General features: G+C 45.5%; 1 protein-coding gene across 12 annotated transcripts in view; it reads left to right on the plus strand.

The window, feature by feature from the left end:
• Positions 1-535: 535 nt before the first annotated feature.
• The window catches only part of LOC132766380 (zinc finger protein 665-like), a 67981-nt gene continuing 40691 nt past the window's right edge, over positions 536-27825 (plus strand). For 3 of the 12 annotated variants that reach the window (XM_067465010.1, XM_067465013.1, XM_067465015.1), the window contains exons 1-3: positions 536-624; positions 9104-9229; positions 26320-26445. In XM_067465010.1, the coding sequence (XP_067321111.1) occupies positions 26415-26445 (31 nt within the window). In that variant the 5' untranslated portion in view covers positions 536-624; positions 9104-9229; positions 26320-26414. Of the gene's footprint in view, positions 625-9103; positions 9230-14309; positions 16539-21177; positions 21336-26319; positions 26446-27825 lie in introns of those variants that run through there. The other 9 variants (XR_010909373.1, XM_067465017.1, XM_067465020.1 and 6 more) reach the window with 5 other exon arrangements.

Below are 27825 nucleotides of genomic sequence, written 5' to 3' on the forward strand. Positions count from 1 at the left end.
GCAGTGGAACTCTCTGCCCCGGAGTGTGGTGGAGGCTCCTTCTTTGGAAGCTTTTAAACAGAGGCTGGATGGCCATCTGTCAGGGGTGATTTGAATGCAATATTCCTGCTTCTTGGCAGAATGGGGTTGGACTGGATGGCCCAGGAGGTCTCTTCCAACTCTAGGATTCTATGATTCCAGGTAACGTGGTCTGACCAAGGCAGAATAGAGCATGGGGAGCATGACTGGGCGAGGGGCTCTTAGGATGTTGAAGTCCAAAAACATCTGGAGGGAGGGCCCAAGCTGGCCTAGGTCTGGGCAAGCCTGCCTTTGGTTGGATCTAGACTGCTGTATGAAGCCCTGTGAATGGCATGAGAGATGCTCAGCAGCATAGACATGCCTCATGCAACCATGTCCAAAGGGGGTTGGGGGGCAGCACAGCTTCTCAGGCACATGTGCTGTTCTACTCATTCCTTCCTCTGGACTCAAGGGGCGCATTGGGAGCCCCCCCCCCCCGTCTCCTCCTTCCAGCCATTGAGAAGGCTCCTCCCAGGAAGGTCCTCCTTCCTCCCCCCTTCCTTGGAAGTGGGCCTGGCTGGAGTTCCTCCTTCCTCCACATCTGCCTGACCTGCTCCTCACAAAGAGGTGGGTGCTGGGGGGGGGGGGGAAGGGCCCTAGAAAGAGGGGGGACATGGACATCCGAGAGGGAGGGGGACCAATGCACCCCCTTCTCCCCATTCACCCCTTTTCTCTCCACCCCCCCCCCCTCCCCAATGCCTGATACAGAACAATGTATCCACCCTCTCAATCTCACAGGGAGCCCCCAGTGGCGCAGTGGGTTCAACCCCTGTGCCGGCAGGACTGAAGACCGACGGGTCGCAGGATGAGCTCCCTCTGGTCAGCTCCAGCTCCTCATTTGAATGCAACATTCCTGCTTCTTGGCAGAATGGGGTTGGACTGGATGGCCCATGAGGTCTCTTCCAACTCTTTGATTCTAGGATTCTATGTCCAGAGGAGGGCGACTCAAATGATCAAGGGTCTGGAGAACAAGCCCTATGAGGAGCGGCTGAAGGAGCTGGGCATAGCTTAGCCTGAAGGAGAGAAGGATGAGAGGAGATATGATGGCCATGGATAAATATGTGAGAGGAAGCCACAGGGAAGAGGGAGCAGGCTTGTTTACTGCTTCCATGGAGATTAGGACAAAGAACAATGGCTTCAAACTACAAGGGAGAAGATTCCATCTGAACACGAGGAAGAACTTCCTGACTGTGAGAGCCGTTCAGCAGTGGAACTCTCTGCCCCGGAGTGTGGTGGAGGCTCCTTCTTTGGAAGCTTTTAAACAGAGGCTAGATGGCCATCTGTCATAGAACCATAGAATCAAAGAATTGGAAGAGATTTCATGAGCCATCCAGTCCAACCCCATTCTGCCAAGAAGCAGGAATATTGCATTCAAACCACCCCTGACAGATGGCCATCCAGCCTCTGCTTAAAAGCTTCCAAAGAAGGAGCCTCCACCACACTCCGGGGCAGAGAGTTCCACTGCTGAACGGCTCTCACAGTCAGGAAGTTCTTCCTCATGTTCAGATGGAATCTCCTCTCTTGTAGTTTGAAGCCATTGTTCCATTGAGTCCTAGTCTCCAAGGAAGCGGAAAACAAGCTTGCTCCCTCCTCCTCCCTGTGGCTTCCTCTCACATATTTATACATGGCCCTCATCATGTCTCCTCTCAGCCTTCTCTTCTTCAGGCTAAACATGCCTAGTTCCCTAAGCTGCTCCTCATAGGGCTTGTTCTCCAGACCCTTGATCATTTTAGTCGCCCTCCTCTGGACACATTCCAAGGACAAGGAACAATGGCTTCAAACTACAAGAGAGGAGATTCCACCTGAACATGAGGAAGAACTTCCTGACTGTGAGAGCCGTTCAGCAGTGGAACTCTCTGCCCTGGAGTGTGGTGGAGGCTCCTTCTTTGGGGGCTTTTAAGCAGAGGCTGGGTGGCCATCAGTCAGGGGTGATTTGAATGCAATATTTCTGCTTCTTGGCAGAATGGGGTTGGACTGGATGGCCCATGAGGTCTCTTCCAACTCTTTGATTCTATGATTCTATGATATGAGAGAAGCCTCCCACAAGCAGGCATGTAGCCAGGGGTTGGGGGGGGGGACTTGAGGGGCTTCAGCCCCCCCCCCCCAAATCCTCAGGGTGGTCCGTGAGAAGGCCTTACTGGTACATTATGTAAACTGTTATGTTTATTCATATCATGATCTGATCACCATGCTCAACATATCTCGTATGCATGGGGGTATTGGGGTAACTATACAAAAAGTTTGGTAGGGTACATCCACAGCCCCTCCCTCTTTGAATCAAACTCAGCACCCCCCCCCCCCCCCGAATCGAAATCCTGGCTATGGGCCTGCTCATAAGGATGGTAAAACATCAAAACATCCAGGCGTCCCCAGGGCAACGTCCTTGCAGACGGCCAATTCCCTCACACCAGAAGCAACTTGCAGTTTCTGACACGACACACACACACACAAAATCTCCCAGGCTGCTCTCTTCTCTCAGAACCTCTGATTTCTCAGTGGGAAGGAAAGAAGGAAGGGGGTGGAAGGGGGTCATAAGGGGGTGATTTGGCAGGCTAAGATCCCCCCTCCCCCTTCCTTTTCCCTATTAAATTCAATTCCTTCCTCTTCTTCCAGGACTCTCAAGGGGGAGGGGGTGGGCGGGCTCTTATGTAGTCTTCAGGGGGCGAGTTTGCAAGGCAAGAGCCCCCTCCTCTTCCCTCTCTCTCTCATTGCTTCCCTCCTGTTTTTTCCCTGCTGGTGTTGTTTGGGGTGCCTTTGTTCCTCCTTCCAAGGTTTCCTGAAATGGAAGATTCCTTGAGAGAGAGGCAGGGAGGAAGGAAGGAAGGAAGGAAGGAAGGAAGGAAGGAAGGAAGGAAGGAAGAGGGGGGAACACAACCATCAGCACCCCCTCTCAATACCTCAGTGTCACCTTAGATCAAACACTTACGTATAGGAAGCATTGCATGAACACCAAGCATAAAGGAGCTCCACACATGAACCTCCTGCGGAAACTTAACTGGCAGCACATGGGGAGCAGACCCAACATTTAGAAGAACATCAACTCTGGCCTTGTCTTACTCAACTACTGCGACTGCCTGCCCTCTCTGGCACAAGTCTGCCCACACAAAGCGGGCAAACATAACATTGGATGAATATATGTGTTTTGTGTGTGTGTGCATATATGTGTTTCTATGTGTGTATATATTTGCATATCTGAGTATATATGTGTGTATGTATTTGTGTATTTATATGTGTATACTAGCTGTCCCCTGCCATGCTTTGCTGTGGCGCAGTCTGGTGATCTGGAAAATAAAGTAATGAGAAAGTGTTGGTTTCTAATATATGTAATTTCTTTATGCTTGTGGGGAAACGGTATTTCTTGCTGTTTCTTTGCCAGTGTTGATGTGGAGAGTGTCTGGTTTGCCTACTCTGGAATATGCAACATATCATTGTCCTTTTCAAATCTATGATACTATATCTGTGTGTGTATGAATCATATCTATCTATCTATCTATCTAATCTATGGCTGGATGGCTCTTTGTCAGGAGGACTTTGATTACGTTTTCTTGCCCCAGTGAATGGAGTTGGACTGGATGGCCTTTAGTATTTTCTGTTGGTCATGGGAGTCCTGTGTGCCAAGTTTGGTCCAATTCCATTGTTGGTGGAGTTCAGAATGCTCTTTGATTGTAGGTGAACTATAAATCCCAGCGGCTACAACTCCCAAATGACAAAATCATAATTTTTTGAGTGATGGTCACTCCTTGTGTTGTGAGATGTTTTGTTACCAAATTTGGTGTGATTTCATTCATTGGTTCTTTTGTTTGTAAGGTACTCATTATGCACAGAGCATTTCTATATATATAGATGTATATTGTGTATATATGTGCTTGTCTGTGTTTTCATAGAATCATAGAATCAAAGAATCAAAGAGTTGGAAGAGACCTCATGGGCCATCCAGTCCAACCCCATTCTGCCAAGAAGCAGGAATATTGCATTCAAATCACCCCTGACAGATGGCCATCCAGCCTCTGTTTAAAAGCTTCCAAAGAAGGAGGCTCCACCACACTCCGGGGCAGAGAGTTCCACTGCTGAACGGCTCTCACAGTCAGGAAGTTCTTCCTAATGTTCAGATGGAATCTCCTCTCTTGTAGTTTGAAGCCATTGTTCCGCGTTTTGTGTTATATTTGTGTTTATATATGTGTGTATGTATGTGTGCATGTGTATATTTGTATGTACATGTGTATATATGTGTGTGTATGTAGATGTATGTGTTTGGGTGTATATATATGTGTATGCGTATGTATGAGTGTGTGTGTATGGTGTATTTGGGGGGGGGTTAAATCCATTCTGCTGTGTTTGTTTGTTTGTTGTTGTTGTTTTTATTTTTAGGGGTGATGAACACTTGTTGGACTGTTAGGTATATTGTGCCAAAATTTGGTGTCAATTCGTCCAGTGGTTTCTGAGTTATGTTAATCCCACAAACGAACATTACATTTTTATTTATATAGATCTATATGTGGGGTAAAGTTTTTCCCTTGACATTAAGTCTAGTCCTAACTCCCTGTGGTGCTCTTTTTCTAAAAGCTTGTCATGTTGGAGTGTCTTGTCCTAATGTGTTCGTTGCATGAACCTTGGAATTGTTTGGAGCGTTGTGTTTTCTTGGCTGCCCACTGAAAACATGAGGAGCATGGCCCCAATTATGGAGGATCAGTATTTGCCCTAATGAAGTACCCCTGGAGTTCAGCTGATTGTGAGCATTCACACACTTTGGGGTGAAGGCATTGTTTGTTCCTTTCTGGCCCTGTGTTGTCACACAAGGTCAACTGACTTCCTGGTTAACTGACTTCACAGGACTTGCATGTGAAATAGAAAAGATCATGAGGATGTTTGGCTAAAGTATTCCTTCCTCTTGAGAAAAACTTGAAAATACCTCTGGAAACTTTTTGAAAGCGCACTGGAAACTTTTTGAAAGTGCACTGGCACCCACCAACTTAGAAGTGCTGATAAAGGCGCAGGTTCGCAGCTTGGGTGTGATCCTGGATTCATCGTTGAGCCTGGATCCCCAGGTCTCAGCGGTGACCAGGGGAGCATTTGCACAGCTCAGGCTCGTGCGCCAGCTGCGCCCGTACCTCGGGAAGTCTGACTTGGCCACGGTAGTACACGCTCTGGTCACATCCCGCCTTGACTACTGCAACGCTCTCTATGTGGGGCTGCCCTTGAAGACGGCCTGGAAGCTCCAGCTAGTCCAGCGCGCGGCAGCCATGTTACTAACAGGAGCGGGACGCAGGGAGCATACAACGCCCTTGCTGTACCAGCTCCACTGGCTGCCGATTTGCTACCGGGCCCAATTCAAGGTGCTGGTGTTGGCCTACAAAGCCCTCAACGGTTCCGGCCCAAAATACCTGTCTGACCGCATCTCGGCCTATAAGCCCACGAGGACTTTGAGATCGTCCAGGGAGGCCCTTCTCTCGATCCCGCCTGCCTCACAGGCACGCCTGGCAGGGACTAGGGACAGGGCCTTCTCGGTGGTGGCCCCCCGGCTGTGGAACACCCTCCCTGCGGACATCAGACTGGCGCCCTCCCTCATGACATTCCGCAAGAGACTAAAGACGTGGTTGTTTGAGAAGGCGTTTGAGTAAGTGCTGCAACAATTGGCAATGACGATTGGAACGGAACATGGATAACGAGATTTGGATTGTGATTCAATGATGAGACGTTGCGAATGATTTAGTATAACTGTATTATTGATAGTGTCGTTGTTTACTGTTGATGTGATATTGTTTATGTTGTAAATTGTACCTGGTTTTATATGTTGTACACCGCCGTGAGTCGCCCTAGGGCTGAGAACGGCGGTCTACAAGTGCAGTAAATAAATGAATAAATAATAAACCCTTGTCTTACTTGAGGTATCTTATAACAGAGTGGGATGGTACTAGCCCTCAGGCTTGTGTCTCTGAGGTACCCTTTTTAAGATAGTTCTTTAAAACATACGCTGCCACCAATTAAGTTATTGATTTCGGCTTAAAGCTGCTTTTAAACCTTTAAGCACAGAGGCACACTTGAGTCAGATGTAATGAACAATGAACAATAAAGTTTATTTGAAAGAACAGGAACAATGCAGGTACTAAGCTTGGCTGTTTCAGAGATTTGTCTCGAAAGCGTATAGTTACATAAACAGTTCTGACTTAGTTCCACAAGAAACTCTTTGTCCCTCCACACAAGAATACTGACAGGATAGTTTCTCTGACAGTAATTCTACAGCAGTACAGATAGTCCTTACCTGGATCTATCTTACTACTTCCCTACTATCCTCCTAATAGCTATAAACTCCTTACTAGCTGTCCCTGCTAGTCAGCTCTGGCCAATCGCAGGCCTTTCTCCTAACCCTATACACCACACCAATCTTCAACACCCAGGTTCCATCTCCTGACAGGGATTTAAAAACCTCTCTTTAAAGACATTTTTTTTCTTTTTCCAAATTAGGCTCCGCCCACTCTAACTCGGCCAATCACATTTCTCTCTCATTTCCCTCCAAAAGCTGCTCTTACTAAACACGTCCCCTCCAGGAAATGAGTGACAAAATGGATTCGCCCAGCACCTTTTCCAAGATGGCTGCCTTGGGTCTACTTTTTTTCCAAGGCTTCTGGTAGGGAATTCACTACAAGCAGCCAGGTATTCCTAGAATCATAGAATCATAGAATCAAAGAGTTGGAAGAGACCCCATGGGCCATCCAGTCCAACCCCATTCTGCCAAGAAGCAGGAATATTGCATTCAAATCACCCCTGACAGATGGCCATCCAGCCTCTGTTTAAAAGCTTCCAAAGAAGGAGCCTCCACTACACTCCGGGGCAGAGAGTTCCACTGCTGAACGGCTCTCACAGTCAGGAAGTTCTTCCTAATGTTCAGATGGAATCTCCTCTCTTGTAGTTTGAAGCCATTGTTCCGCGTCCTAGTCTCCAAGGAAGCAGAAAACAAGCTTGCTCCCTCCTCCTCCCTGTGGCTTCCTCTCACATATTTATACATGGCTATCATATCTCCTCTCAGCCTTCTCTTCTTCAAGATAAACATGCCCAGCTCCTTAAGCCGCTCCTCATAGGGCTTGTTCTCCAGACCCCCCAGATTCCCCCAGCACCTTTCCTAAGATGGCTGCCAAACTACTTGGGTCTACTTTTTTTCCAAGGCTTCTCTCAGCCTAACTGGTAGAGAATTCACTACAAGCAGCCAGGTATTCCTGGATGACTTGTTTCCCTGTTTGGAGTTGGATTTCCCCCAAATAGGCTTTCTTTTTGTGAGAAGACTGAGGCAAAGAAGGCCTTAAGTAGTTCTGCCTTTTCTCTGTCCCCTGTCAGCATTACTCCATCTTTTTTTTATTTCTGGTATTTATACCCCGTCTCTTCTCCACCCCCAAAGGGGGACTCAGGATGGCTTACATTTAGTAACGGTACAAAGCCGCTACATAACAATTACAATAATATAACCACAATTAAATACATAAAACAATCATTAAAACCGTTACGTTAGGCGATCCCTCATAGTCCGAGGATGATGGTCCTCCAAGTTCGGTGTCCTGGGGGTGGTCCGTAGATGGCTGTGGAGCCCTATTCTTGATCTGCATCTTCTTCCACAGTGAGGACATTGGTTTCCAGGTGGGAGGCGGCCCCAATCAGGGTTGGCTTGACGCACCTTCCTCTTGGCACGTTTCTCTCTTTCGCCCTCCATTCGTGCCTCTTCAAAATCTGCAGCACTGCTGGTGACAGCTGACCTCCAGCTGGAGCGCTCAAGGGCCAGGGCTTCCCAGTTCTCAGTGTCTATGCCAGAGTTTTTAAGGTTGGCTTTGAGCCCATCTTTCAATCTCTTTTCCTGTCCACCAACATTACATTTTCCATTCTTGAGTTCGGAGTAGAGCAACTGCTTTGGGAGACAGTGGTCGGGCATCCGGACAACATGGCCAGTCCAGCGGAGTTGATGGCGGAGGACCATCGCTTCAATGCTGGTTGTCTTTGCTTCTTCCAGAACGTTGACATTTGTCCGTTTGTCTTCCCAAGAGATTTGCAGGATTTTCTGGAGGCAGCGCTGATGGAATCGCTCCAGGAATTGCATGTGACGTCTGTAGATTGTCCACGCCTCGCAAGCGTACAGCAGGGTTGGGAGGACAATGGCTTTATAGACAAGCACCTTGGTATCCCTACGGATGTCCCGGTCCTCAAACACTCTCTGCTTCATTTAGAAAAATGCTGCACTCACAAAAAAAAAAAAAATGGGTGCCCATTAAAATCAATACATACCACATTAATTAAACAGTAAAACAATATCACGATCATAGAATCATAGAATCCAAGAGTTGGAAGAGACCTCCTGGGCCATCCAGTCCAACCCCATTCTGCCAAGAAGCAGGAATATTGCATTCCAATCACCACTGACAGATGGCCATCCAACCTCTGTTTAAAAGCTTCCAAAGAAGGAGCCTCTACCACACTCCAGGGCAGAGAGTTCCACTGCTGAACAGCTCTCACAGTCAGGAAGTTCTTCCTCATGTTCAATGTCATCTGCAGCAACGCCATTCCAGTCAAGGTCCATCTAAGGTTGAGATATATCTATTATCCGAAAGCCTGGTCCCAAAAACACATTTTAATTTTTTTTTCCTGAAAGCTACGAGGAGTGGAATCTATCTTATCTCATTTGGGAGTGTGTTCCACAGGCGGGGGGCCACAGCCAAGTAGGCCCTGTCTCTCGTCCTTGCCAGACACACTTGCGATGTTGATGGAAGCGAGAGCAGGACCTCCCTGGATTATCGTAGGTTACGAGATGTGGGACATAGAGGCAGAGGCTCTATCGCTCCGTGTTCATTAGCACCAGTCCTAATTTGGAAGTGACTGTGTAAAAAACAGCAGACTCTGTTCATTTGCTCATGGAAAATCTTGAATCTTTCAAAACAATGGTTTTTAATCATTGAATTATAAAACCTTACAGTGTGTTGGCCAAATTATTTCAGTTTACTATAGAGGAATACTTTCACGTAATATAATTTGTGATTTGAGAGGGTTGTTTTCTCTCTCTTCCTTGCAGCTCTCCGCCCCATTTGAGGAGTGACTGTGTAGTTCGCTCAGGAGGAGTGGGATATCCTCGATCGCCGTCACGGGACTCTCCACAAGAAGGACAGAATGGAGGAGCATGGGAACGTGGTTTTTCTGGGTACGGTGCATTTTTCATCTTCCGTGGACAGTTCTCAAAGGGACAGAAATGTATGGCTGGTGCAGTTAACAATGGAAATTGATCAGATTTGAATATAGGTTCTTACCTGGGAGGAAAGGGAAGACTAGCCCTAAACCAGTGTTTCTCAACCTGTGGAGGTCGCGAGGGGGTGTCAGAGGGGTCGCCAAAGACCACCAGAAAACAGCATTTTCTGTTGGTCATGGGTTCTGTGTGGGAAGTTTCATCCAATTCTATCATTGGTGGGGTTCCGAATGTTATTTCCTTGTAGGTGAACTATAAATCCCAGCAACTACAACTCCCAAATGTCAAGGTCTATTTTTCTCAAACTCCTCCAGTGGTCAACTTTCAGCATATTGAGTATTCATGCCAAGTTTGGTCCAGATCCATCATTGTTTGAGTCCACAGTGCTCTCTGGATGTAGGTGAACTACAACTCCAAAAATTCAAGGTCAATGTCCACCAGATCCTCCCAGTATTTTATCTTGGTCATGGGAGTACTGTGTGCTAAGTTTGGCCCAATTCTATCATTGGTGGTGTTTAGAATGCTCTTTGATTGTATGTGACGGCGCGAGTGGCGCCACCTATGTATAGAACTGTTAGTTGTAAGATTTAAACTGTTGTTTCATGCTTAATCCTGCCCGTTTTTCCCCAGCTTATGTATAGTTGTATGGATTGGTTGCTTGTAGCTGTCAATCAGTACTGTTTGGCTCCACCTCTTCCTGCAAGAGGGGAGAGCTTCCTTTTTTTCTTTTCATTCTGCCATCAGAGCTCCTACCATATGGACGTGGGTAAGAGACTTGATTCTAAAGGACCCTGATTTAAGTTACCTCTTAGCACCAGTTCTGAGGTTTTTTACCCCTGGGACTCATGCTTTATGTCCAGCTCGTCCTGGATAACATTGAGGAGATCCCAAGCGCCTTCAAGCCGGTTCTTTTGGCACCAGAGGAAGTCCTGAGTCTTCAAAACATAGGCCATTTGAACTGGGGTTGTGGTTTGCTCCGGCATACACAGCCATTGAGGAAAGAGGAAACTTGGGGAGGCTTCTCAGCTTCAAACCCCTTGGACCCAGGACTGATTGAGACTGTAACGTATGTTTTCCTTCTCCCCTCTAAAGTTTTCCAGCTCATTGCTTTGAAGAAATGACTTTGTGATAAATAAAACTTACCTTGAGTTATATACAGCGTTTTAGGTTTTTGGGAGTTCCAGTTTCCTATAGGAGGGCAAGAAGCAATCCCTTGGGGGAAAGGTGCCACGTCCATCCCTCCTTCATTAAGACTAATAGCCCCCAAGCGTGACGGCACATTGTAGGTGAACTATAAATCCCAGCCACTACAGCTCTCAAATAACATAATCATCCCCCCCCCCCCCAACCCCACCAGTATTCAAATTTGGGCATATTGGGTATTTGGGATTTGAAAATACATCCTGCATATCAGATATTTACATTACGATTCATAACAGTAGCAAAATTACAGTTACGAAGTAGCAATGAAAATATCATGGTTGGGGGTCACCACAACGTGAGGAACTGTACTAAGGGGTCTTGGCATTAGGAAGGTTGAGAACCACTGCCCTAAACAGTTCTGGCACAGCTTACCTGTCCGAACGTATCTCTCCTTATTAACCATTTAAGAACTTAGGATCGTCTGGGGAGGTCCTTCTCTCGATCCTGCCTTTCTCGCAAGCGCATCGGGTGTGTGTGTGTGTGAGAGGGACAGGGCCTTCTTAGTGGTGGCTCCTCAGAAAAAGAGTAAAAACTTGGCTTTTTGAACAAACGTTTGGAAATGCAGTGCAATAAATAATTATGAAATAGGAAGAATGAACACAGAATGGCTAGACCTTCCTAATGCCGTGACCCCTTGATACACTTTCTCATGTTGTGGTGACCCCCAACCATAACATTATTTTCATTGCTTCTTCATAACTGTAATTTTGCTACTGTTATGAATTGTAATATAAATAGCTGATATTCAGGATGTATTTTCATTCACTGGACCAAATTTGGCACAAATACCCAATACACCGAAATTTGAATACTGGTGGGGTTGGGGGGAGTTTGTCACTCGGGAGTTGTAGTTGCTGGAACTTATAGTTAACTTACAATCAAAGAGAGCCGTTCAGCAGTGGAACTCTCTGCCCCGGAGTGTGGTGGAGGCTCCTTCTTTGGAAGCTTTTAAGCAGAGGCTGGATGGCCATCTGTCAGGGGTGATTTGAATGCAATATTCCTGCTTCTTGGCAGAATGGGGTTGGACTGGATGGCCCATGAGGTCTCTTCCAACTCTTTGATTCTATGATTCTATGATTCTATGAAAGAGCATTGCGAACTCCACCAGTGATGGAATTGAACCAAACTTGGCACACTGAACTCCCATGACCAGCAGAAAATATTCGAAGGTTTAGGTGGGTTGTGCCTTGAGTTTTGGAGTTGTAGTTCACCTACATCCAAAGAACACTGTAAACTCAAACAATGATGAATCTTGATGTCAAACTTGGCATGAATACTTAATATGCCCAATCATGAACACTTTTGGGAGTTTGGGGAGAATAGACCTTGACATTTGGGAGTTGTAGTTGCTGGATGTATAGTTCACCTATAATCAAAAACAATTCTGAACTCCACCAATGATAGAATTGGGGCAAACTTCCCACGCAAAACTTGCATGATCAATAGAAAATAACTGTGTTTTGTGATGGTCTTTGGTGACCCCCCTGACACCCCCTGGTGACCCCCCCTAGAGGTCCCGACCCCCAGGTTGAGAAATGCTGGGCTAGAGCAGCGGTTCTCAACCTGGGGGTCGCGACCCCCAGGGGGGTCACCTGGCCATTTCGGAGGGGTCCTGCGTTGGCCCTGCCCCAAGGGCATGGGTTCAGATTCAGGGTTGTTTGGGTTCAGAGTGCTATCCAGTGTAGGCGAACTACATCTCCCCTAACTCACTTTCACTTCCTCCCAAACCACTCCAGTATTTTCTGTTGGTCATGGGGGTTTTGTGTGCCAAGTTTGGTCCTGATCTGTCATGCATGTGGGTCTCGGCTGTGGAAGTCAGAGCTGAATTGGTCGAAGGTACTGCAGATACCATCATCCGTTGTCCGCACTCTCCCAAACATATTGTTTTTGTGATTAATCACTATGCATCAATTATGTCCAATTTATGACATCCTGCATATCGGATATTTATGTGACAATTCATAGCAGTAGCAAAATTGCAGTTATGAAATAGCAACACAAATAATTTTATGGTCGGGGGTCACCACAACATGAGCAACTGTATTTAGGGGTCACGGCACTATTTATTTATTTATTTATTTGGTTTACTTTTACCCCGCCCTTCTCAGCCCGAAGGGGACTCAGGGCGGCTTACACATCCAAGGCACAATTCGATGCCCGTAACATACCACAGCAATAAAACAAATAACACAATTTAACAATCAACAGCAATACATTACATCTATACCCGTTAAAACCAATAAAACCAATAAAAATTTCATACAAACCGATACAAACCAATTACTCCTTATTGCCGGTCAATGTTCGCTATCTCATAGTTCAGAATTTCTTTCCACATTTATCCGTCCTGCCGGTCCTGTTTGTCTGGTTGTCCATACCTAGTTAGCAGATTGCCCGAAGGCCTGGTCCCACAACCACGTCTTTACCCTTCTCCTGAAAGACAAGAGTGATGTCGACGCTCTGATATCCACTGGGAGTGAGTTCCACAGGTGAGGGGCCACCACTGAGAAGGCCCTGCTCCTTGTCCCCACCAGCCTCACTTGGGAAAGCGGTGGGATTGAGAGCAGGGCCCCCTCAGATGATCTTAAATTCCATGGTGGGACGTAGAGGGAGATACGTTCGGACAGATACGTAGAGGGAGATACGTTCGGACAGATACGTAGAGGGAGATACGTTCGGACAGATACGTAGAGGGAGATACGTTCGGACAGATACGTAGAGGGAGATACGTTCGGACAGATACGTAGAGGGAGATACGTTCGGACAGATACGTAGAGGGAGATACGTTCGGACAGATACGTAGAGGGAGATACGTTCGGACAGATACACTAGAAAGGTTGAGAACCACTGGGCTAGAGGATGCTGTTGGATAATGCTTTTAACAGGATGACACTGGTAATTATATGCTTTTAATGGTGTTATATGGTATTTATAACATTAGGTCGAATGTTTTAAACTGTATTTTTATGAATGTTTGGCATCAAATTCTGCCATTTCTGGAAGCCGCCTTGAGTCTCCGTAATGTTGAGAAAGGCGGGCTACAAATGTATTTATTTTATTTAGAAGTTTTATATACCGGTCTTCTCACCTTGAACGAGGGACTCAGGCCGGTTTACAACATGTGTTCAAATACAATAAAATACAAAAACAACACAGTGCATCATCATTACAGATTAAAATACAATAAAAACATCATCATCACATTACCCAAGCCAAGTTGTCAATACAGTCACAGTTCATCATCCTCCTTCTATGTGGAAGAAGGTTATAGAATCAGTCCTCAAATGCCACGTTCCAAAGCCAGGTCTTTATTAGTTTCCTGAAAGTCAGGAGGGAGGGAGCAGATCTGATCTCTAGTGGGAAGGAGTGCCAAAGGCAAGGAGCCACCACCGAGAAGGCCCTGTCTCTCATCCCCACCAAATGCGATTGCAAAGGTGGTGGGACCGAGACCATGGCCCCTCCGGAAGATCTTAATAACCTTGATGGTTCATAGGAGAATCCGTTCGGACAGGTAAACTGGGCTGGAGTCATTTAGGGCTTTATAGGTCAAAACCAGCACTTTGAATTGTGCTCGGAAGCTAATTGGCAGCCAGTGGAGTTGGCATAAAAGAGGGGTCGTATGATCTCTGTACCCCGCTCCTGTTAGCAATCTGGCTGCCGCTCGTTGGACTAGTTGGAGCTTCCGGGCAGTCTTCAGAGGCAACCCCACATAGTGAGCGTTGCAGTAGTCTAAATGCAGTAAATAGATAAATAAATAAAGATTAGTGTTAATTCCCAAGAAGATCCTAGGTTTCTTTGTTCAGCTCCTAATAGAATGAACTTCTTTCTCAAGTAGGTAACGAGAAGGAAGACCCTTTGGCGGAGTCCTCTACGGTGTCAAGGGAAACAGCTGAGACTGTGGTGGAGAAAGAGGAAATGGTGAATCAAAAGGGACGGAAAAAACAAAAGGGAAATGGATCAAAGAAAGGAAAGAAGAACTCCTCTGCTCCTCAGGAGGAGAACAATTTAGAACTCTCAACAAGCGAAGGAAATTGCAAAGGAAAAAAGAAGGTGAATTGTTCTTTATGTGGAAAAATATTCCCGAGTAAATTTTCCTTGAATATACATTACAGAATCCACACGGGAGAGAAACCCTATGAATGCACAGAATGTGGGAAGACCTTCTCTCAAAGGAATCATTTAGATTCACATCAAATTACACATACCGGGGAGAAGCCGTATCAGTGTGTGGAATGTGGAAAGAGGTTCGGTCAGAGTTCCAATCTACGTACCCATCAAAAAATCCACAGAGAGGAGAAGCCACATAAATGCATGGAATGTGGGAAAAGCTTCCGCCTCAAGGGATCTCTACAGATACATCAAAGAACCCACACAGGGGAGAAACCACATAAATGCACAGAATGTGGAAAGACCTTCTCTCGAAAACATCATTTACATTCACATCAAATGACACATACTGCTGAGAAGCCGTATCAGTGCGGGGAATGTGGAAAGAGTTTCGGTCAGAGTTCCCATCTATGTTCCCATCAAAAAACCCACAAAGGGGAGAAGCCATATAAATGTATGACATGTGGGAAGTGCTTTTGTCAGAAAGGAAGTCTACAGACACATCAAAAAACTCATACAGGAGAGAAACCATATAAATGCATGGAATGTGGAAAGAGTTACTTCCATAAAGCCGGTTTAAAGTTGCATCAAAAAGCACACACAGGTGAGAAATCGTATCATTGCATGGAATGTGGAAAGGGCTTCAGTCAACATGGAGATCTTCAAATACATCAAAGGATTCACACAGGAGAGAAACCATATAAATGTATGGAATGTGGAAAGGGCTTCTGTCAAGGTGGAGATCTTCATATACATCAAAGGATTCACACAGGAGAGAAACCATGTAAATGCACAGTGTGTGGAAAGAGCTTCTCTTGCCGTCCAAATTTACAGAAACATCAAAGAATCCACACTGGGGAGAAACCATATCACTGCCAGGACTGTGGAAGGAGCTTCAGTCAGAATGCACACTTACGTAATCATCAAAGAACCCATACTGGGGAAAAACCATTCCAGTGCGTGGAATGTGGAAAGAGTTTCACTCAGAGTGGCGATCTGCGTACACATCAAAGGACCCACACAGGAGAGAAGCCATACGAATGCATTGAATGTGGAAAGACGTTCAGTCTTAGACATAGTCTAAATTCACATCGAAAAACGCACACAGGGGAGAAGACCTATAAATGCACTGAATGTGGAAAGACTTTTGCTTGGAGTCACAGTTTACGTTCACATCGAAAAACCCATACAGGAGAGAAGCCACATAAGTGCGTAGAATGCGGAAAGACGTTCACTCATGGTCCGAATTTACGTTCACATCAAAAAATTCACACTGGGGAGAAACCATTTAAATGCATAGAATGTGGACTGACTTTCTCTCATAGTCATAATTTCCGTTCCCATCAAAGGACCCACACTGGAGAAAAGCCATATAAGTGTATGGAATGTGGAAAGCATTTCAGACAGAGTGCACATCTATTTGTGCATAAAAAATCCCATGCGGGAAAATAACCATTTATATAAACAAAATGCAGAAAGAGCTTGAGTCAGAATAGCTACGTTCATACGCATGTGAAACGAAAAGCAGGGCAAAACAAACAATCTTCAGACAGGGGGGCCTTTTATTTCATCATCCCACCACTTGCCACCATTTGAAACGTAAGCACAGAGGGATCTCTAACCGAGAGACTGAGAGAGAAAGGCTTTGTTTATGCTAACTGGGCAGAGAAAAGACAGTAACTCTGTTTATTTGTAGTATTCTTGTGGCATAAGCGTAGTGGTTACAAGCTTGCTGATTACAGAACAACATTTCAATATGAGTTTCATCCAGTCTTTTCCTTTCTTCCCAAAAGGACTGTTCTACTAATACATAAAAACAAACTTCACACTGTATTGTCGAAGGCTTTCATGGCTGGAATCACTAGGTTCTTGTGGGTTTTTTCGGGCTATAGGGCCATGTTCTAGAGGCATTTCTCCTGACGTTTCGCCCGCATCTATGGCAAGCATCCTCAGAGGTAGTGAGGTCATCCTCACTACCTCTGAGGATGCTTGCCATAGATCCAGGCGAAACGTCAGGAGAAATGCCTCTAGAACATGGCCCTATAGCCCGAAAAAACCCACAAGAACCTAAACTTCACACTATCTTTAACCGATTTGTTTGACCAATCTTCCAGTTGCTTTTCAGCTACTTCCTCCCAGACCCTAATTCATTGACCAACTCATAGACTCCCTCCAGCTGGCTAACTAACTGCCATAGGATGTTCAGTTGGGCTTCTCCAACTGTCATCCTTGCCTCTGCCCCTCTTTCAGATCTTGGCCCCTGCTCATTTGCATCTGACTAATCAGGTCGTTCACATGCAAATAGCCTCTCCAGTGGTGCTATTGCTCTCTGGACACCACAAAATGGCTGCTCACACGCCAGCCCTTTTGTGGTCACTTCCTAACTTTCTAAAGTGAGTCAGATTCGTTACAGCATGACACAACACACATAGGGAAAACACATACTACCTTGTTTCTCTGAAAATAAGGCATCCCCTGGAAATAAGACCTAGTAGAGGTTTTGCTGAATTGCAGAATATAAGGCCTCCCCCAAAAGTTAGACCTAGGAAAGCTTTTGAGGTCTCCCTGGTACCCAGAAGCTGCAATACCATCCCTGCTGTACAAGTGCTGTGGGAGATTGTGTCACATTGCCAGGGCTCTGCCTTATTTAGGTAGAGATGAACCAAACTCCCAGTTTTATCAAACAGTTTAATTAAAACAGCACTTACTTGCTGGCTGTTTTAATAGACCAAAATATAAAACATAAAGATAGCACTCAGCCACAGAATAAACAAAAAGTGATAGCAAAAGCTACGCCGTAGTCAAAGGGTCCAGTCCAGTGGTCAAACGCCATGAGTTCAATAAACAAAGTCCAGAGATCAAGAGTCTACACCAGGGGTCCTCAAACTAAGGCCCGGGGGCCGGATATGGCCCGCCAAGGTCATTTACTTGGCCCTCGCTCAAGGTCAACCTTAGTCTGAAACAAGTTGAAAACACACAACAACAATCCTATCTCATCAGCCAAAAGCAAGCCGACACTTCCCATTGAAATACTAATAAGTTTATATGTGTTATATGTGTTAAAATTGGTCTTCATTTTAATTATTGTATTGTTTTTAAGTGTTTTCTTTTTTGCACTACAAATAAGATATGTGCAGTGTGCATTCATTCATGTTTTTTTCAAATTATAATCCGGCCCTCCAACAGTTTGAGGGACTATGATCTGGCCCTCTGTTTAAAAAGTTTGAGGACCCCTGGTCTACACCATAGTCAAAATCCAGTCCAAAGGTTCAAGGTTCCAAGATTACAGGAGACAGGTCAGGATACCGAAAATCCAACAGACCTGGGGGAAAACCAGCAGCATCCACCACCAAAATACACTTTTCTTCCGAAGATCAGTCCCAAGGCTAGCTCCTTATATCCAGAAACACCCAGCTGCAACCTATCTCTTGCATAGCTCCACCCTTAATTGCTTTCACCTGTGAACTCTTACTTACAGTTTGCTAAACCCTTTAGAAATAATACTTACATTAACCCTTCCATCACCAAGCACCATCAACAGAACAAATGACAGATTGTTACAGTCTCCAGTGTTTGGGAGTGAAGTACTTTACAGCCCTTATTTTTTGTGGCCTGTGTGCGAGTCAGGCAACCAGTGTGTCACTTTGAGTTTTAGGGCAGGGGTTCTCAAACTAAGGCCCGTGGGCCGGATCCGGCCCTCCAAGGTCATTAACTCGGCTCCTGGTCTAAACGTTACACATAGGATCACTCTAAGTCTGAAACAACTTCAAGTCACACAACAACAATAACAACAACAACAATCTGAATTAACTTGAATATCTGATCAGCCAAAAGCAGGCCCACCATTCCCATTGAAACTTGAACCCAAGTTTATGTTGGTTAAAATTGTTCATCATTTTAAATACTGTATTGTTCTTTCATGTTTTTTGCAGTACAAATAATATATCTGCAATGTGCATAGGAATTTGTCCCATATTTTTCTCAAAATATAGTGTGCCCCCCCCCCCCCCAACAGTCTGAGGGACAGTGAACCAGCCTTCTGTTTTAAAAGTTCAAGGGCCCCTGCTTTAGGGGATGTCTGCTTTTCTGTTTGTGATGACAACTGCTGTATATAATAAACGTCCATTTCTTTTGTTCAACAATAAATGTGAATTCTTCTTCATGGAAAAATAAATTGTTGTTGTTGTTCATTCGTTCGGTCATCTCCGACTCCTCGTGACCTCATGAACCAGGCCATGCCAGAGCTCCCTGTCGGCCGTCACCACCCCAGCTCCTTCAAGGTCAGTCCAGTCCCTTCAAGGATGCCATCCATCCATCTTGCCCTTGGTCGGCCCCTCTTCCTTTTGCCTTCCACTTTCCCCAGCATCATTGTCTTCTCCAGGCTTTCCTGTCTCCTCATGATGTGGCCAAAGGACTTCAACTTTGTCTCTAGTATCCTTCCTTCCAGTGAGCAGCCGGGCTTTCTTTCCTGGAGGATGGACTGGTTGGATCTTCTCGCAGTCCAAGGCACTCTCAGAACTTTCCTCCAACACCACAGCTCAAAAGCATCGATCTTCCTTCACTCAGCCTTCCCGAAGGTCCAGCTCTCACATCCGTAGGTTACTACAGGGAATACCAGAAAACACATCCTGTCTACAGACTCTTTCACAGGCCCAGCGCGTGACAGCACAATGGGAGTTGTATGCTTCCTGTTTGCCACCCCAATTCTTAACTTGGCTGCCTCTCGTTGGGTTGTTTGAAGCTTCCTAACAGTCTTCAAAGGCAGGCCCACGTAGACTGCATTGCAGTAGACACACCTTTGATCATTTTAGTCGCCCTATTCTGGACATGTTCCAGCTTGTCAATATCTTTGTGTGTATTACCGGAAATGTTTGAGGGTGACAACAGGGGACGATGGGAGTTATAGTCCACCCATATTTGGAGAACAATGTGAACCTGACCGACAATAGATCTGGACCATACTTGGCACATAGACCCCTCATGAGTAAGTTTAACTACTGGTTTGCATTGGGGGCAATGATAGATGATGGTGGGAGTTGTAGTACACTCACATATCCTTAGGTATTTTCAAACGGGACCATTCATAAACATCCAAAAACATATAATGACTTCTTCTAATGTTTATCCATACTAAATTCCTAGCCTACCATCACTGGATACCCAAGCTAATGTGTGTGTTTGTTTGGGGGTGACGACAGGGGATGACGGGAGTTATTGTCCACCCGTATATGGAGAACAATGTGAACCCCACCGACAATAGATCTGGACCACACTTGGCACACAGACCCAGCATGACTAACTTTACTTACTGGTTTGGTTTGGGGGCAATGACAGGTGATGATAGTGGGAGTTGTAGTTCACTCACATCCTTATGCATTTTCTAATGGGACCATTCATAAAATAAACAAACAAACAATGACTTCTAATGTTTATCCTCACCAAATCCCTAGCTGGGCATCATCTAAGCTAGTGTGTGCGTGTGTGTGTTTGGGGGCGATGACAGAGTACGCTGGGAGTTATAGTTCACCCATATTGGGAGAACAATGCGAACTCCACCGACAATAGATCTGGTCCACACTTGGCACCCAGACCCACCATGACTAACTTTAACTACTGGTTCAGTTTTGAGGCAATGACAGATGATGATAGTGGGAGTTGTAGTTCACCCACATACTTACGCATTTTCTAACGGGACCATTCATAAAATCCAAAAACAAACAATGACTTCTTCTAATGTTTATCTTTACCAAACCCCTAGCTGGGCATCATCTAATCAAGTGTGGGTGCGTTTGGGGGCCATGACAGAGGACGCTGGGAGTTATAGTTCACCCATATTTGGAGAACAATGTGAACCCGACTGACAATAGATCTGGACCACACTTGGCACACAGACCCAGCGTGAATAACTTTACCTACTGGTTCGGTTTTGGGGCAATGACATGATGATAGTGGGAGTTGTAGTTCACCCACATCCTTATGCATTTTCTAACGGGACCATTCATAAAATCAAAAAACAAACAATGACTTCTTCTAATGTTTATCCTTACCAAATCCCTAGCTGGGCATCATCTAATCTAGTGTGGGTGTGTTTGGGGGCGATGACAGATGATGATAGTGGGAGTTATAGTTCACCCATATTAGGAGAACAATTCGAACCTTACCGACAATAGATCTGGACCAAACTTGGCACACAAACCCACCATGACCAACTTTACCTACTGGTATCGTTTTGGGGAGGCAATGGGAGTTCAGAATGCGAAGGCTAAGCTGTCCCTGCGATGGGAGTTGTAGTTCACCCACACCCAAACACCAATGTGTCCCCCACTTCCACCAAACCTGATGTGCAGTATTTCTAATTGGGACCAGTGATTAAAAACCCCCAAAAATGAGTTACTTCTAATGTTTGTCCTTGCCAAAACTACAACTTCCACCATTCCAGAGCATTATTAGGCCAAGGCAACTGAAATGGGCTGGATGGAGAAGTCATTCCTTCCTCCCACCCAGGAAACAAATTAGGAGTCTGTCCCTTTAAAAAATATCTGTGATCTCCCCCAATGCCCCTCCCCTTTCCTCTTTCCCCTCCTCCGGAAATGACGTCAATACACTTCTGACTGGAGAGAAGGAAGGTGGTGAGGGAGAACTACGGCAAGCGAGGCACGCCAAAAAAGCAGACCTGAACGGGGGTGTTCGTAGGTGAACTTGAAGTCAAAGAGGAACTGGAGGGCGAGGCCGAGCGAGTGAACCGTTTAGAGAGGTGATTGGTGGAACGTTGGGAAGGATTTGCATATGGTCGCTGATTGGCTGTTACGATGGCGGGGAGGAGGAGTCTGAGTGTAGCAAGACTTTCCAAACTCTGCCTGCAGGGGGCGCTGTGTGGGAGGTTTGGCCCAATTCCATCGTTGGTGGGGTTCAGAATGCTCTTTGATTGTAGGTAAACTATAAATCCCAACAACTACAACTCCCAAATGTCAAGGTCTATTTCCCCTAAACTCCTTCCGTGTTCATATTTGGGCATATGGAATATCCGTGCCAAGTTTGGTCCAGATCCATCATTGTTTGAGTCCACAGTGCTCTCTGGATGTGGGTGAACTGTAATTCCCAAACTCAATGTCAATGCCCAGCAAACCCTTCCAGTGTTTTGTGTTGGTCATGGGAGTCCTGTGTGCCAAGTTTGGCCCAATTCCATCACTAGTGGAGTTCTGAGTGCTCTTTGATTGTAGGTGAACTATAAATTCCAGCAACTACAACTCCCAAATTTATTTATTTATTTATTTATTTATTTAGTACACTTGTATACCGCTAATATCTCAGCCTGTGCGGCGACTCATTGCGGTTTACAACATATTTAAAAATACAATATTCACTTTAAAAATATAAAATAAAATATAAAAATACATACATATACATACATAGTATTGGGCCACCAATACAGACCGGAACATCTCATAGTTAAAGTCGTAATCCAATTCGTTATCCTTGATTGCTAGTCCATGATCAAAACATCATCACATCGGAATTAGTTGAAAACTTGCTCGAACATCCAAGTTTTCAGTTTTTTCCGAAATGCCATTAGCGAGGTGGCTGATTTTATTTCAGTAGGGAGGGCATTCCAAAGCCGGGGGGCCACCACAGAAAAGGCCCTATCTCTCGTTCCCGCAAGCCGCACTTGTGAAGCAGGCGGGATGGAGAGAAGGGCTTCTCCTGAAGATCTTAGGGTCCTGGTGGGCTGATAGGCCGAGATACGTTCGGATAGGTATGTAGGGCCAGAACCGTTTACAAATGACAAAATCAATCCCCTCCCAACCCCACCAGTATTCAAATTTGAATTCTAGTGGGCTGGGGGGGGGGGGGTTGATTTTGTCATTTGGGAGATGTGACGGCGCAAGTGGCGCCACCTATGTATAGAACTGTTAGTTGCAAGATTTAAACTGTTGTATCATGCTTAATCCTGCCCCTTTTTACCCTGCTTATGTATAGTTGTATGGATTGGTTGCTTTTAGCTGTCAATTATTTATTTATTTATTTATTTATTTACGACATTTATATGCCGCCCTTCTCACCCTGAAGGGGACGCAGAGCGGCTTACAAGGTATATATACATACAATATATTATTAACATAGTACAATATCAGTTTTAAATATTGCTATATTGCACTATATCAATTATACTGTAATATTATTAGTAATATTACATGTAATATAAATATATAATTATAATATCATATCATTATTAGTAGTATTATATTGCATTACATTACAATATTATAAATTGTACTGTTTGGCTCCACCTCTTCCTGCAAGAGGGGAGAACTTCCTTTTTCTTCTTCATTCTGCCATCAGAGTTCGTACCAGATGGGCGTGAGTAAAAGACTTGATTCTAAAGGACCCTGATTTAAGTTACCTCTTAGCACCAGTTCTGAGGTTTTTTACCCCTGGGACTCATGCTTTATGTCCAGATCGTCCTGGACAATTGTTGAGGAGACCCAGGCGCCTTCAAGCCGGTTCTTTTGGCAGCAGAGGAAGATCCTGAGTCTTCAAAACATAGCCCATCTGAACTGGGGTGGTGGTTTGCTCCGGCATTCACAGCCATTGAGGAAAGAGGAAACTTGGTGAGGCTTCTCAGCTTCAAACCCCTTGGACCCAGGACTAACTAAGACTGTAATGTATGTTTACCTTCAGCCCTCTAAAGTTTTCCAGCTCATTCTTTGAAGAAATGACTTTGTGATAAATAAAACTTACCTTGAGCTATTTACAGCATTTTGGGTTTTTGGGAGTTCCAGTTTCCTATAGGAGGGCAAGAAGCAATCCCTTGGGGGAAAGATGCCACGTCCATCCCTCCTTTATTGAGAATAATAGCCCCCAGGTGCGACGGCACAGGAGTTGTAGTTGCTGGGATTTCCAGTGACTGAAAATACACCCTGCATATCAGATATTTAGACTGGATTACTGCAATGCGCTCTACGTGGGGCTGCCCTTGAAAACGGCTCGGAAATTCCAACTGGTCCAACGGGCAGGAGCCAGGATGTTAACGGGGGCCCATTACAGAGAGAGGTCAACCCTCCTGTTCAAGGAGCTCCACTGGCTGCCGTTTATTTTCCGAGCCCAATTTAAGGTGCAGGTGCAGGTGCTTACCTACAAAGCCCTGAACGGTTTGGGACCACCCTACCTGCGTGACCACAACGCTGTCTACGAACCCACACGCTCACTCCGGTCATCTGGAGAGGCCCTGCTCGTGATTCCGCCTGCGTCACAAGCGCGCTTGGTGGGGACGCGAGACAGGGCCTTCTCTGTGGTGGCCCCCGCCTCTGGAACGCCCTCCTGAAAGATCTCAGACAAGCCCCTACACTGGCAGTCTTCAGAAAGAATTTGAAAACCTGGCTGTTCCAATGTGCCTTTTCAGATTAGGAATCTCCCACTACCAAATCCCAGAAGCACTTTAGTACCAAATCACCGCACACTGCACACCGCACTTATATCACAATCCCACACCCCTCCGACACATCAGCACTTTTAACCTTGCGCCCCTACTCCGGCCGACTCAGTTTTTAATAATGTCTTGTCGTATTGCTATTGTTATTGTTTTTCTGCTTGTTGTTGTTCATTCGTTCAGTCATCTCCGACTCTTCGTGACCTCATGGACCAGCCCACGCCAGAGCTCCCTGTCGGCCGTTACCACCCCCAGCTCCCTCAAGGTCAGTCCAGTCACTTCAAGGATGCCATCCATCCATCTTGCCCTTGGTCGGCCCCTCTTCCTTTTGCCTTCCACTTTCCCCAGCATCATTCCCTTCTCTAGGCTTTCCTGTCTCCTCATGATGTGGCCAAAGTACTTCAACTTTGTTTCTAGTCTCCTTCCCTCCAGTGAGCAGTCGGGCTTTATTTCCTGGAGGATGGACTGGTTGGATCTTCTCGCAGTCCAAGGCACTCTCAGCACTTTCCTCCAACACCACAGCTCAAAAGCGTCTCTCTTCCTTCGCTCAGCCTTCCCGAAGGTCCAGCTCTCACATCCGTAGGTGACTACAGGGAATACCATGGCTTTGACTAGGCAATGGATCTTGGTTGCCAGTCTGATGTCTCTACTCTTCACTATTTTATCAAGACTGGACATTGCTCTCCTCCCAAGAAGTAAGCGTCCCCTGATTTCCTGGCCACAGTCTGCATCTGCAGTAATCTTTGCACCTAGAAATACAAACCCTGTCACGGCCTCCACATTTTCTCCCTCTATTTCCCAGTTGTCAATCATTTTTGTTGCCATAATCTTGGTTTTTTTGACGTTGAGCTGCAACCCGGCTTTTGCGCTTTCTTCTTTCACCTTGATTAGAAGGCTCCTCAGCTCCTCCTCGCTTTCGGCCATCAGAGTGGTGTCATCTGCATATCTGAGGTTGTTAATGTTTCTTCCAGCAATTTGCATTCATCCAGCCCCGCACATCGCATGATGTGTTCTGCATACAAGTTAAAAAGGTTGGGTGAGAGGATGCAGCCTTGCCGTACGCCTTTCCCAATCTTGAACCAGTCTGTTGTTCCGTGGTCCTTGTACAGATTCCTCAGGAGAGAGGGAAGGGGGCTTGGTATGCCCATCTCACCAAGAACTTGCCACAATTTATGATGATCCACACAGTCAAAGGCTCTAGAGTAGTCAATGAAGCAGAAATAGATGTTTTTCTGAAACTCTCTGCCTTTCTCCATTATCCAGCGGATATTGGCAATCTGGTCTCTGGTTCCTCTGCCTTTTCTAAACCCAGCTTGAACATCTGGCAACTCTCGCTCCATGTATTGCTGGAGTCTTCTTCCTTGCAGGATCTTGAGCATTACCATTTGCCATTGCCTTCCCCAGGGATCACGCTGGGTCTGACCTCTCTGCCACAACCGTCCCGTCTTGGGTGTCCCTTCACGGTTTCGCTCATGACATCATTGAGGTGCTCAAGCTCCAGCGCCCCGACAAGGCGGTGATCCTTTGCTGGAGGTTTTTCTGCTTAACTGTTTTTATTTGCTAGGTATTGTATTGTTGTATTGTGTTGGGCTTCGGCCTATTGTGAGCCGCATCGAATCCTTCGGGAGATGCTAGCGGGGTACAAATAAAGGTATAATAATAATAATAATATTTACATCACGATTCATAATAGTAGCAAAATTACAGTTACGAAGTAGCAATGAAACTAATTTTATGGTTAGGGGTCACCACAACATGAGGGATTGTATTAAGGGGTCACGCGGCATTAGGAAGGTTGAGAAACACTGTGCTAGAACCTTCAATACTCTTGGATGTGGTTGATCTGGCCCCGGGGACTTGATTACATTTAGAGCAGCCAGGTAGTCCTGGACGACTTGTTTCCCAATTTGGGGTTGGATTTCCCTTAATCCTTCATCCATTCCATGTTGCTGAGGTTGAGGACAGCTTTCTTTTTGTGAGAAGACTGAGGCAAAGAAGGCCTGAAGTAGTTCTGCCTTTTCCCAATCTCCTGTCAGCATTGCCCCATCTTCTCCTCGCAGAGGTCCTATCGCCTCCTTGTTCATTAGCACCAAAGTCCTAATCTGGAAGTGATCATGAAAAAGACCGCAGACTCCATTCTTTTGCTCATGAGAAATCATGATTTTTTTTTTAAAAAAAATATTTTTAATAATTGAATTAAAAGGCATACAGAGAGTTGGACAAATTATTTCTACTTATAGAAGAATATAAGCTGGATGGCCCATGAGGTCTCTTCCAACTCTTTGATTCTATGAATACTTCTTCCTTTCAGCTCTCAGTCCCATTTGAGAAGTGGCTGTGTATTTCACTCAGGAGGAGTGGGATATCCTCAATCACAGCCACGGGGCTCTCTACAAGAAGGACAGGATGGAGGAGCATGGGAATGTGATTTTTCTGGGTAAGGTGCATTTTTCATCTTCAGTGGACAGTTCTAATAGGGACAGAAATGTATGGCTGGTGCAGTGAATAATGGAAATTGATCAGATTTGAATATATGTTCTTACCTGGGAGGAAAGGGAAGACTAGCCCTAAACCAGTGTTTCTCAACCTGTGGGGGTCGCGAGGGGGTGTCAGAGGGGTCACCAAAGACCATCAGAAAACATAGTATTTTCTGTTGGTCATGGGTTCCATGTGGGAAGTTTGCTCTAATTCTATCATTGGTGGGGTTCAGAATGTTATTTCATTGTAGGTGAACTACAACTGCCAAATGTCAAGGTCTATTTTTCTCAAACTCCTCCAGTGGTCACATTTCAGCATATTGAGTATTTGTGCCAAGTTTGGTCCAGATCCATCGTTGTTTGAGTCCACAGTGCTCTCTGGATGTAGGTGAACTACAACTCCAAAAATTCATGGTCAATGTCCACCAGATCCTCCCAGTATTTTATCTTGGCCTTGGGAGTTCTGTGTGCTCAGTTTGGCCCAATTCTATCATTGGTGGTGTTCAGAATGCTCTTTGATTGTAGGTCCTAAATGATTCGGGCACAGCTTACCTGTCCGAACGTATCTCTCCTTATTAACCATCTAGGTACTTAAGATCGTCTAGGGAGGCCCTGCTCTCGGTCCTGCCTTCCTTGCAAGCGCATCGGGGGGGGGGGGGATGAGGGACAGGGCCTTGTCAGTGGTGGCCCCTTGGCTGTGGAACTCCCTCCCTGGCCTCCTCCACCCTGACCTTCAGAAAAAGAGTAAAAACTTGGCTTTTTGAACAAGCATTTGGGAATGCAGCGGAATAAATAATTATGAAATAGGAAGAATGAACACAGAATGGCTAGAGGATGCTGCTGGATAATGATTTTAATAGGACAACACTGGTAATTATATGCTTTTAATGGTTTTATATGGTTTTTTATAATATTAGGTTGAATGTATTGTCGAAGGCTTTCATGGCCAGAATCACTGGGTTGTTGAAGGTTTTTCCGGGCTATATGGCCATGTTCTGGAGGCAATTTTTCTCCTGACGTTTCGCCTGCATCTATGGCAAGCATCCTCAGAGGTAGTGAGGTCTGTTGGACGTAGGAAAAATGGGTTTATATATCTGTGGAATGTCCAGGGTGGGACAAAGGATTCTCGTCTGCTGGAGCAAAGTGTGAATGTTTCAGCTGATCACTTTGATTAGCATTCAATGGCTTGGAAGTGCCCGGGGGGAATCTTTTGTTGAGAGTGATTTTATGTGCCTGTTGTTTCCTCTCAGTTGTTGTGCTGTTGTAATTTTAGAGTTTTTTAATACTGGTAGCCAGATTTTGTTCATTTTCATGATTTCTTCCTTTGTGTTGAAATTGTC

The sequence above is a fragment of the Anolis sagrei genome, chromosome 2, assembly GCF_037176765.1.
Source record: "Anolis sagrei isolate rAnoSag1 chromosome 2, rAnoSag1.mat, whole genome shotgun sequence".
NCBI classification, from domain to species: domain Eukaryota; kingdom Metazoa; phylum Chordata; class Lepidosauria; order Squamata; family Dactyloidae; genus Anolis; species Anolis sagrei.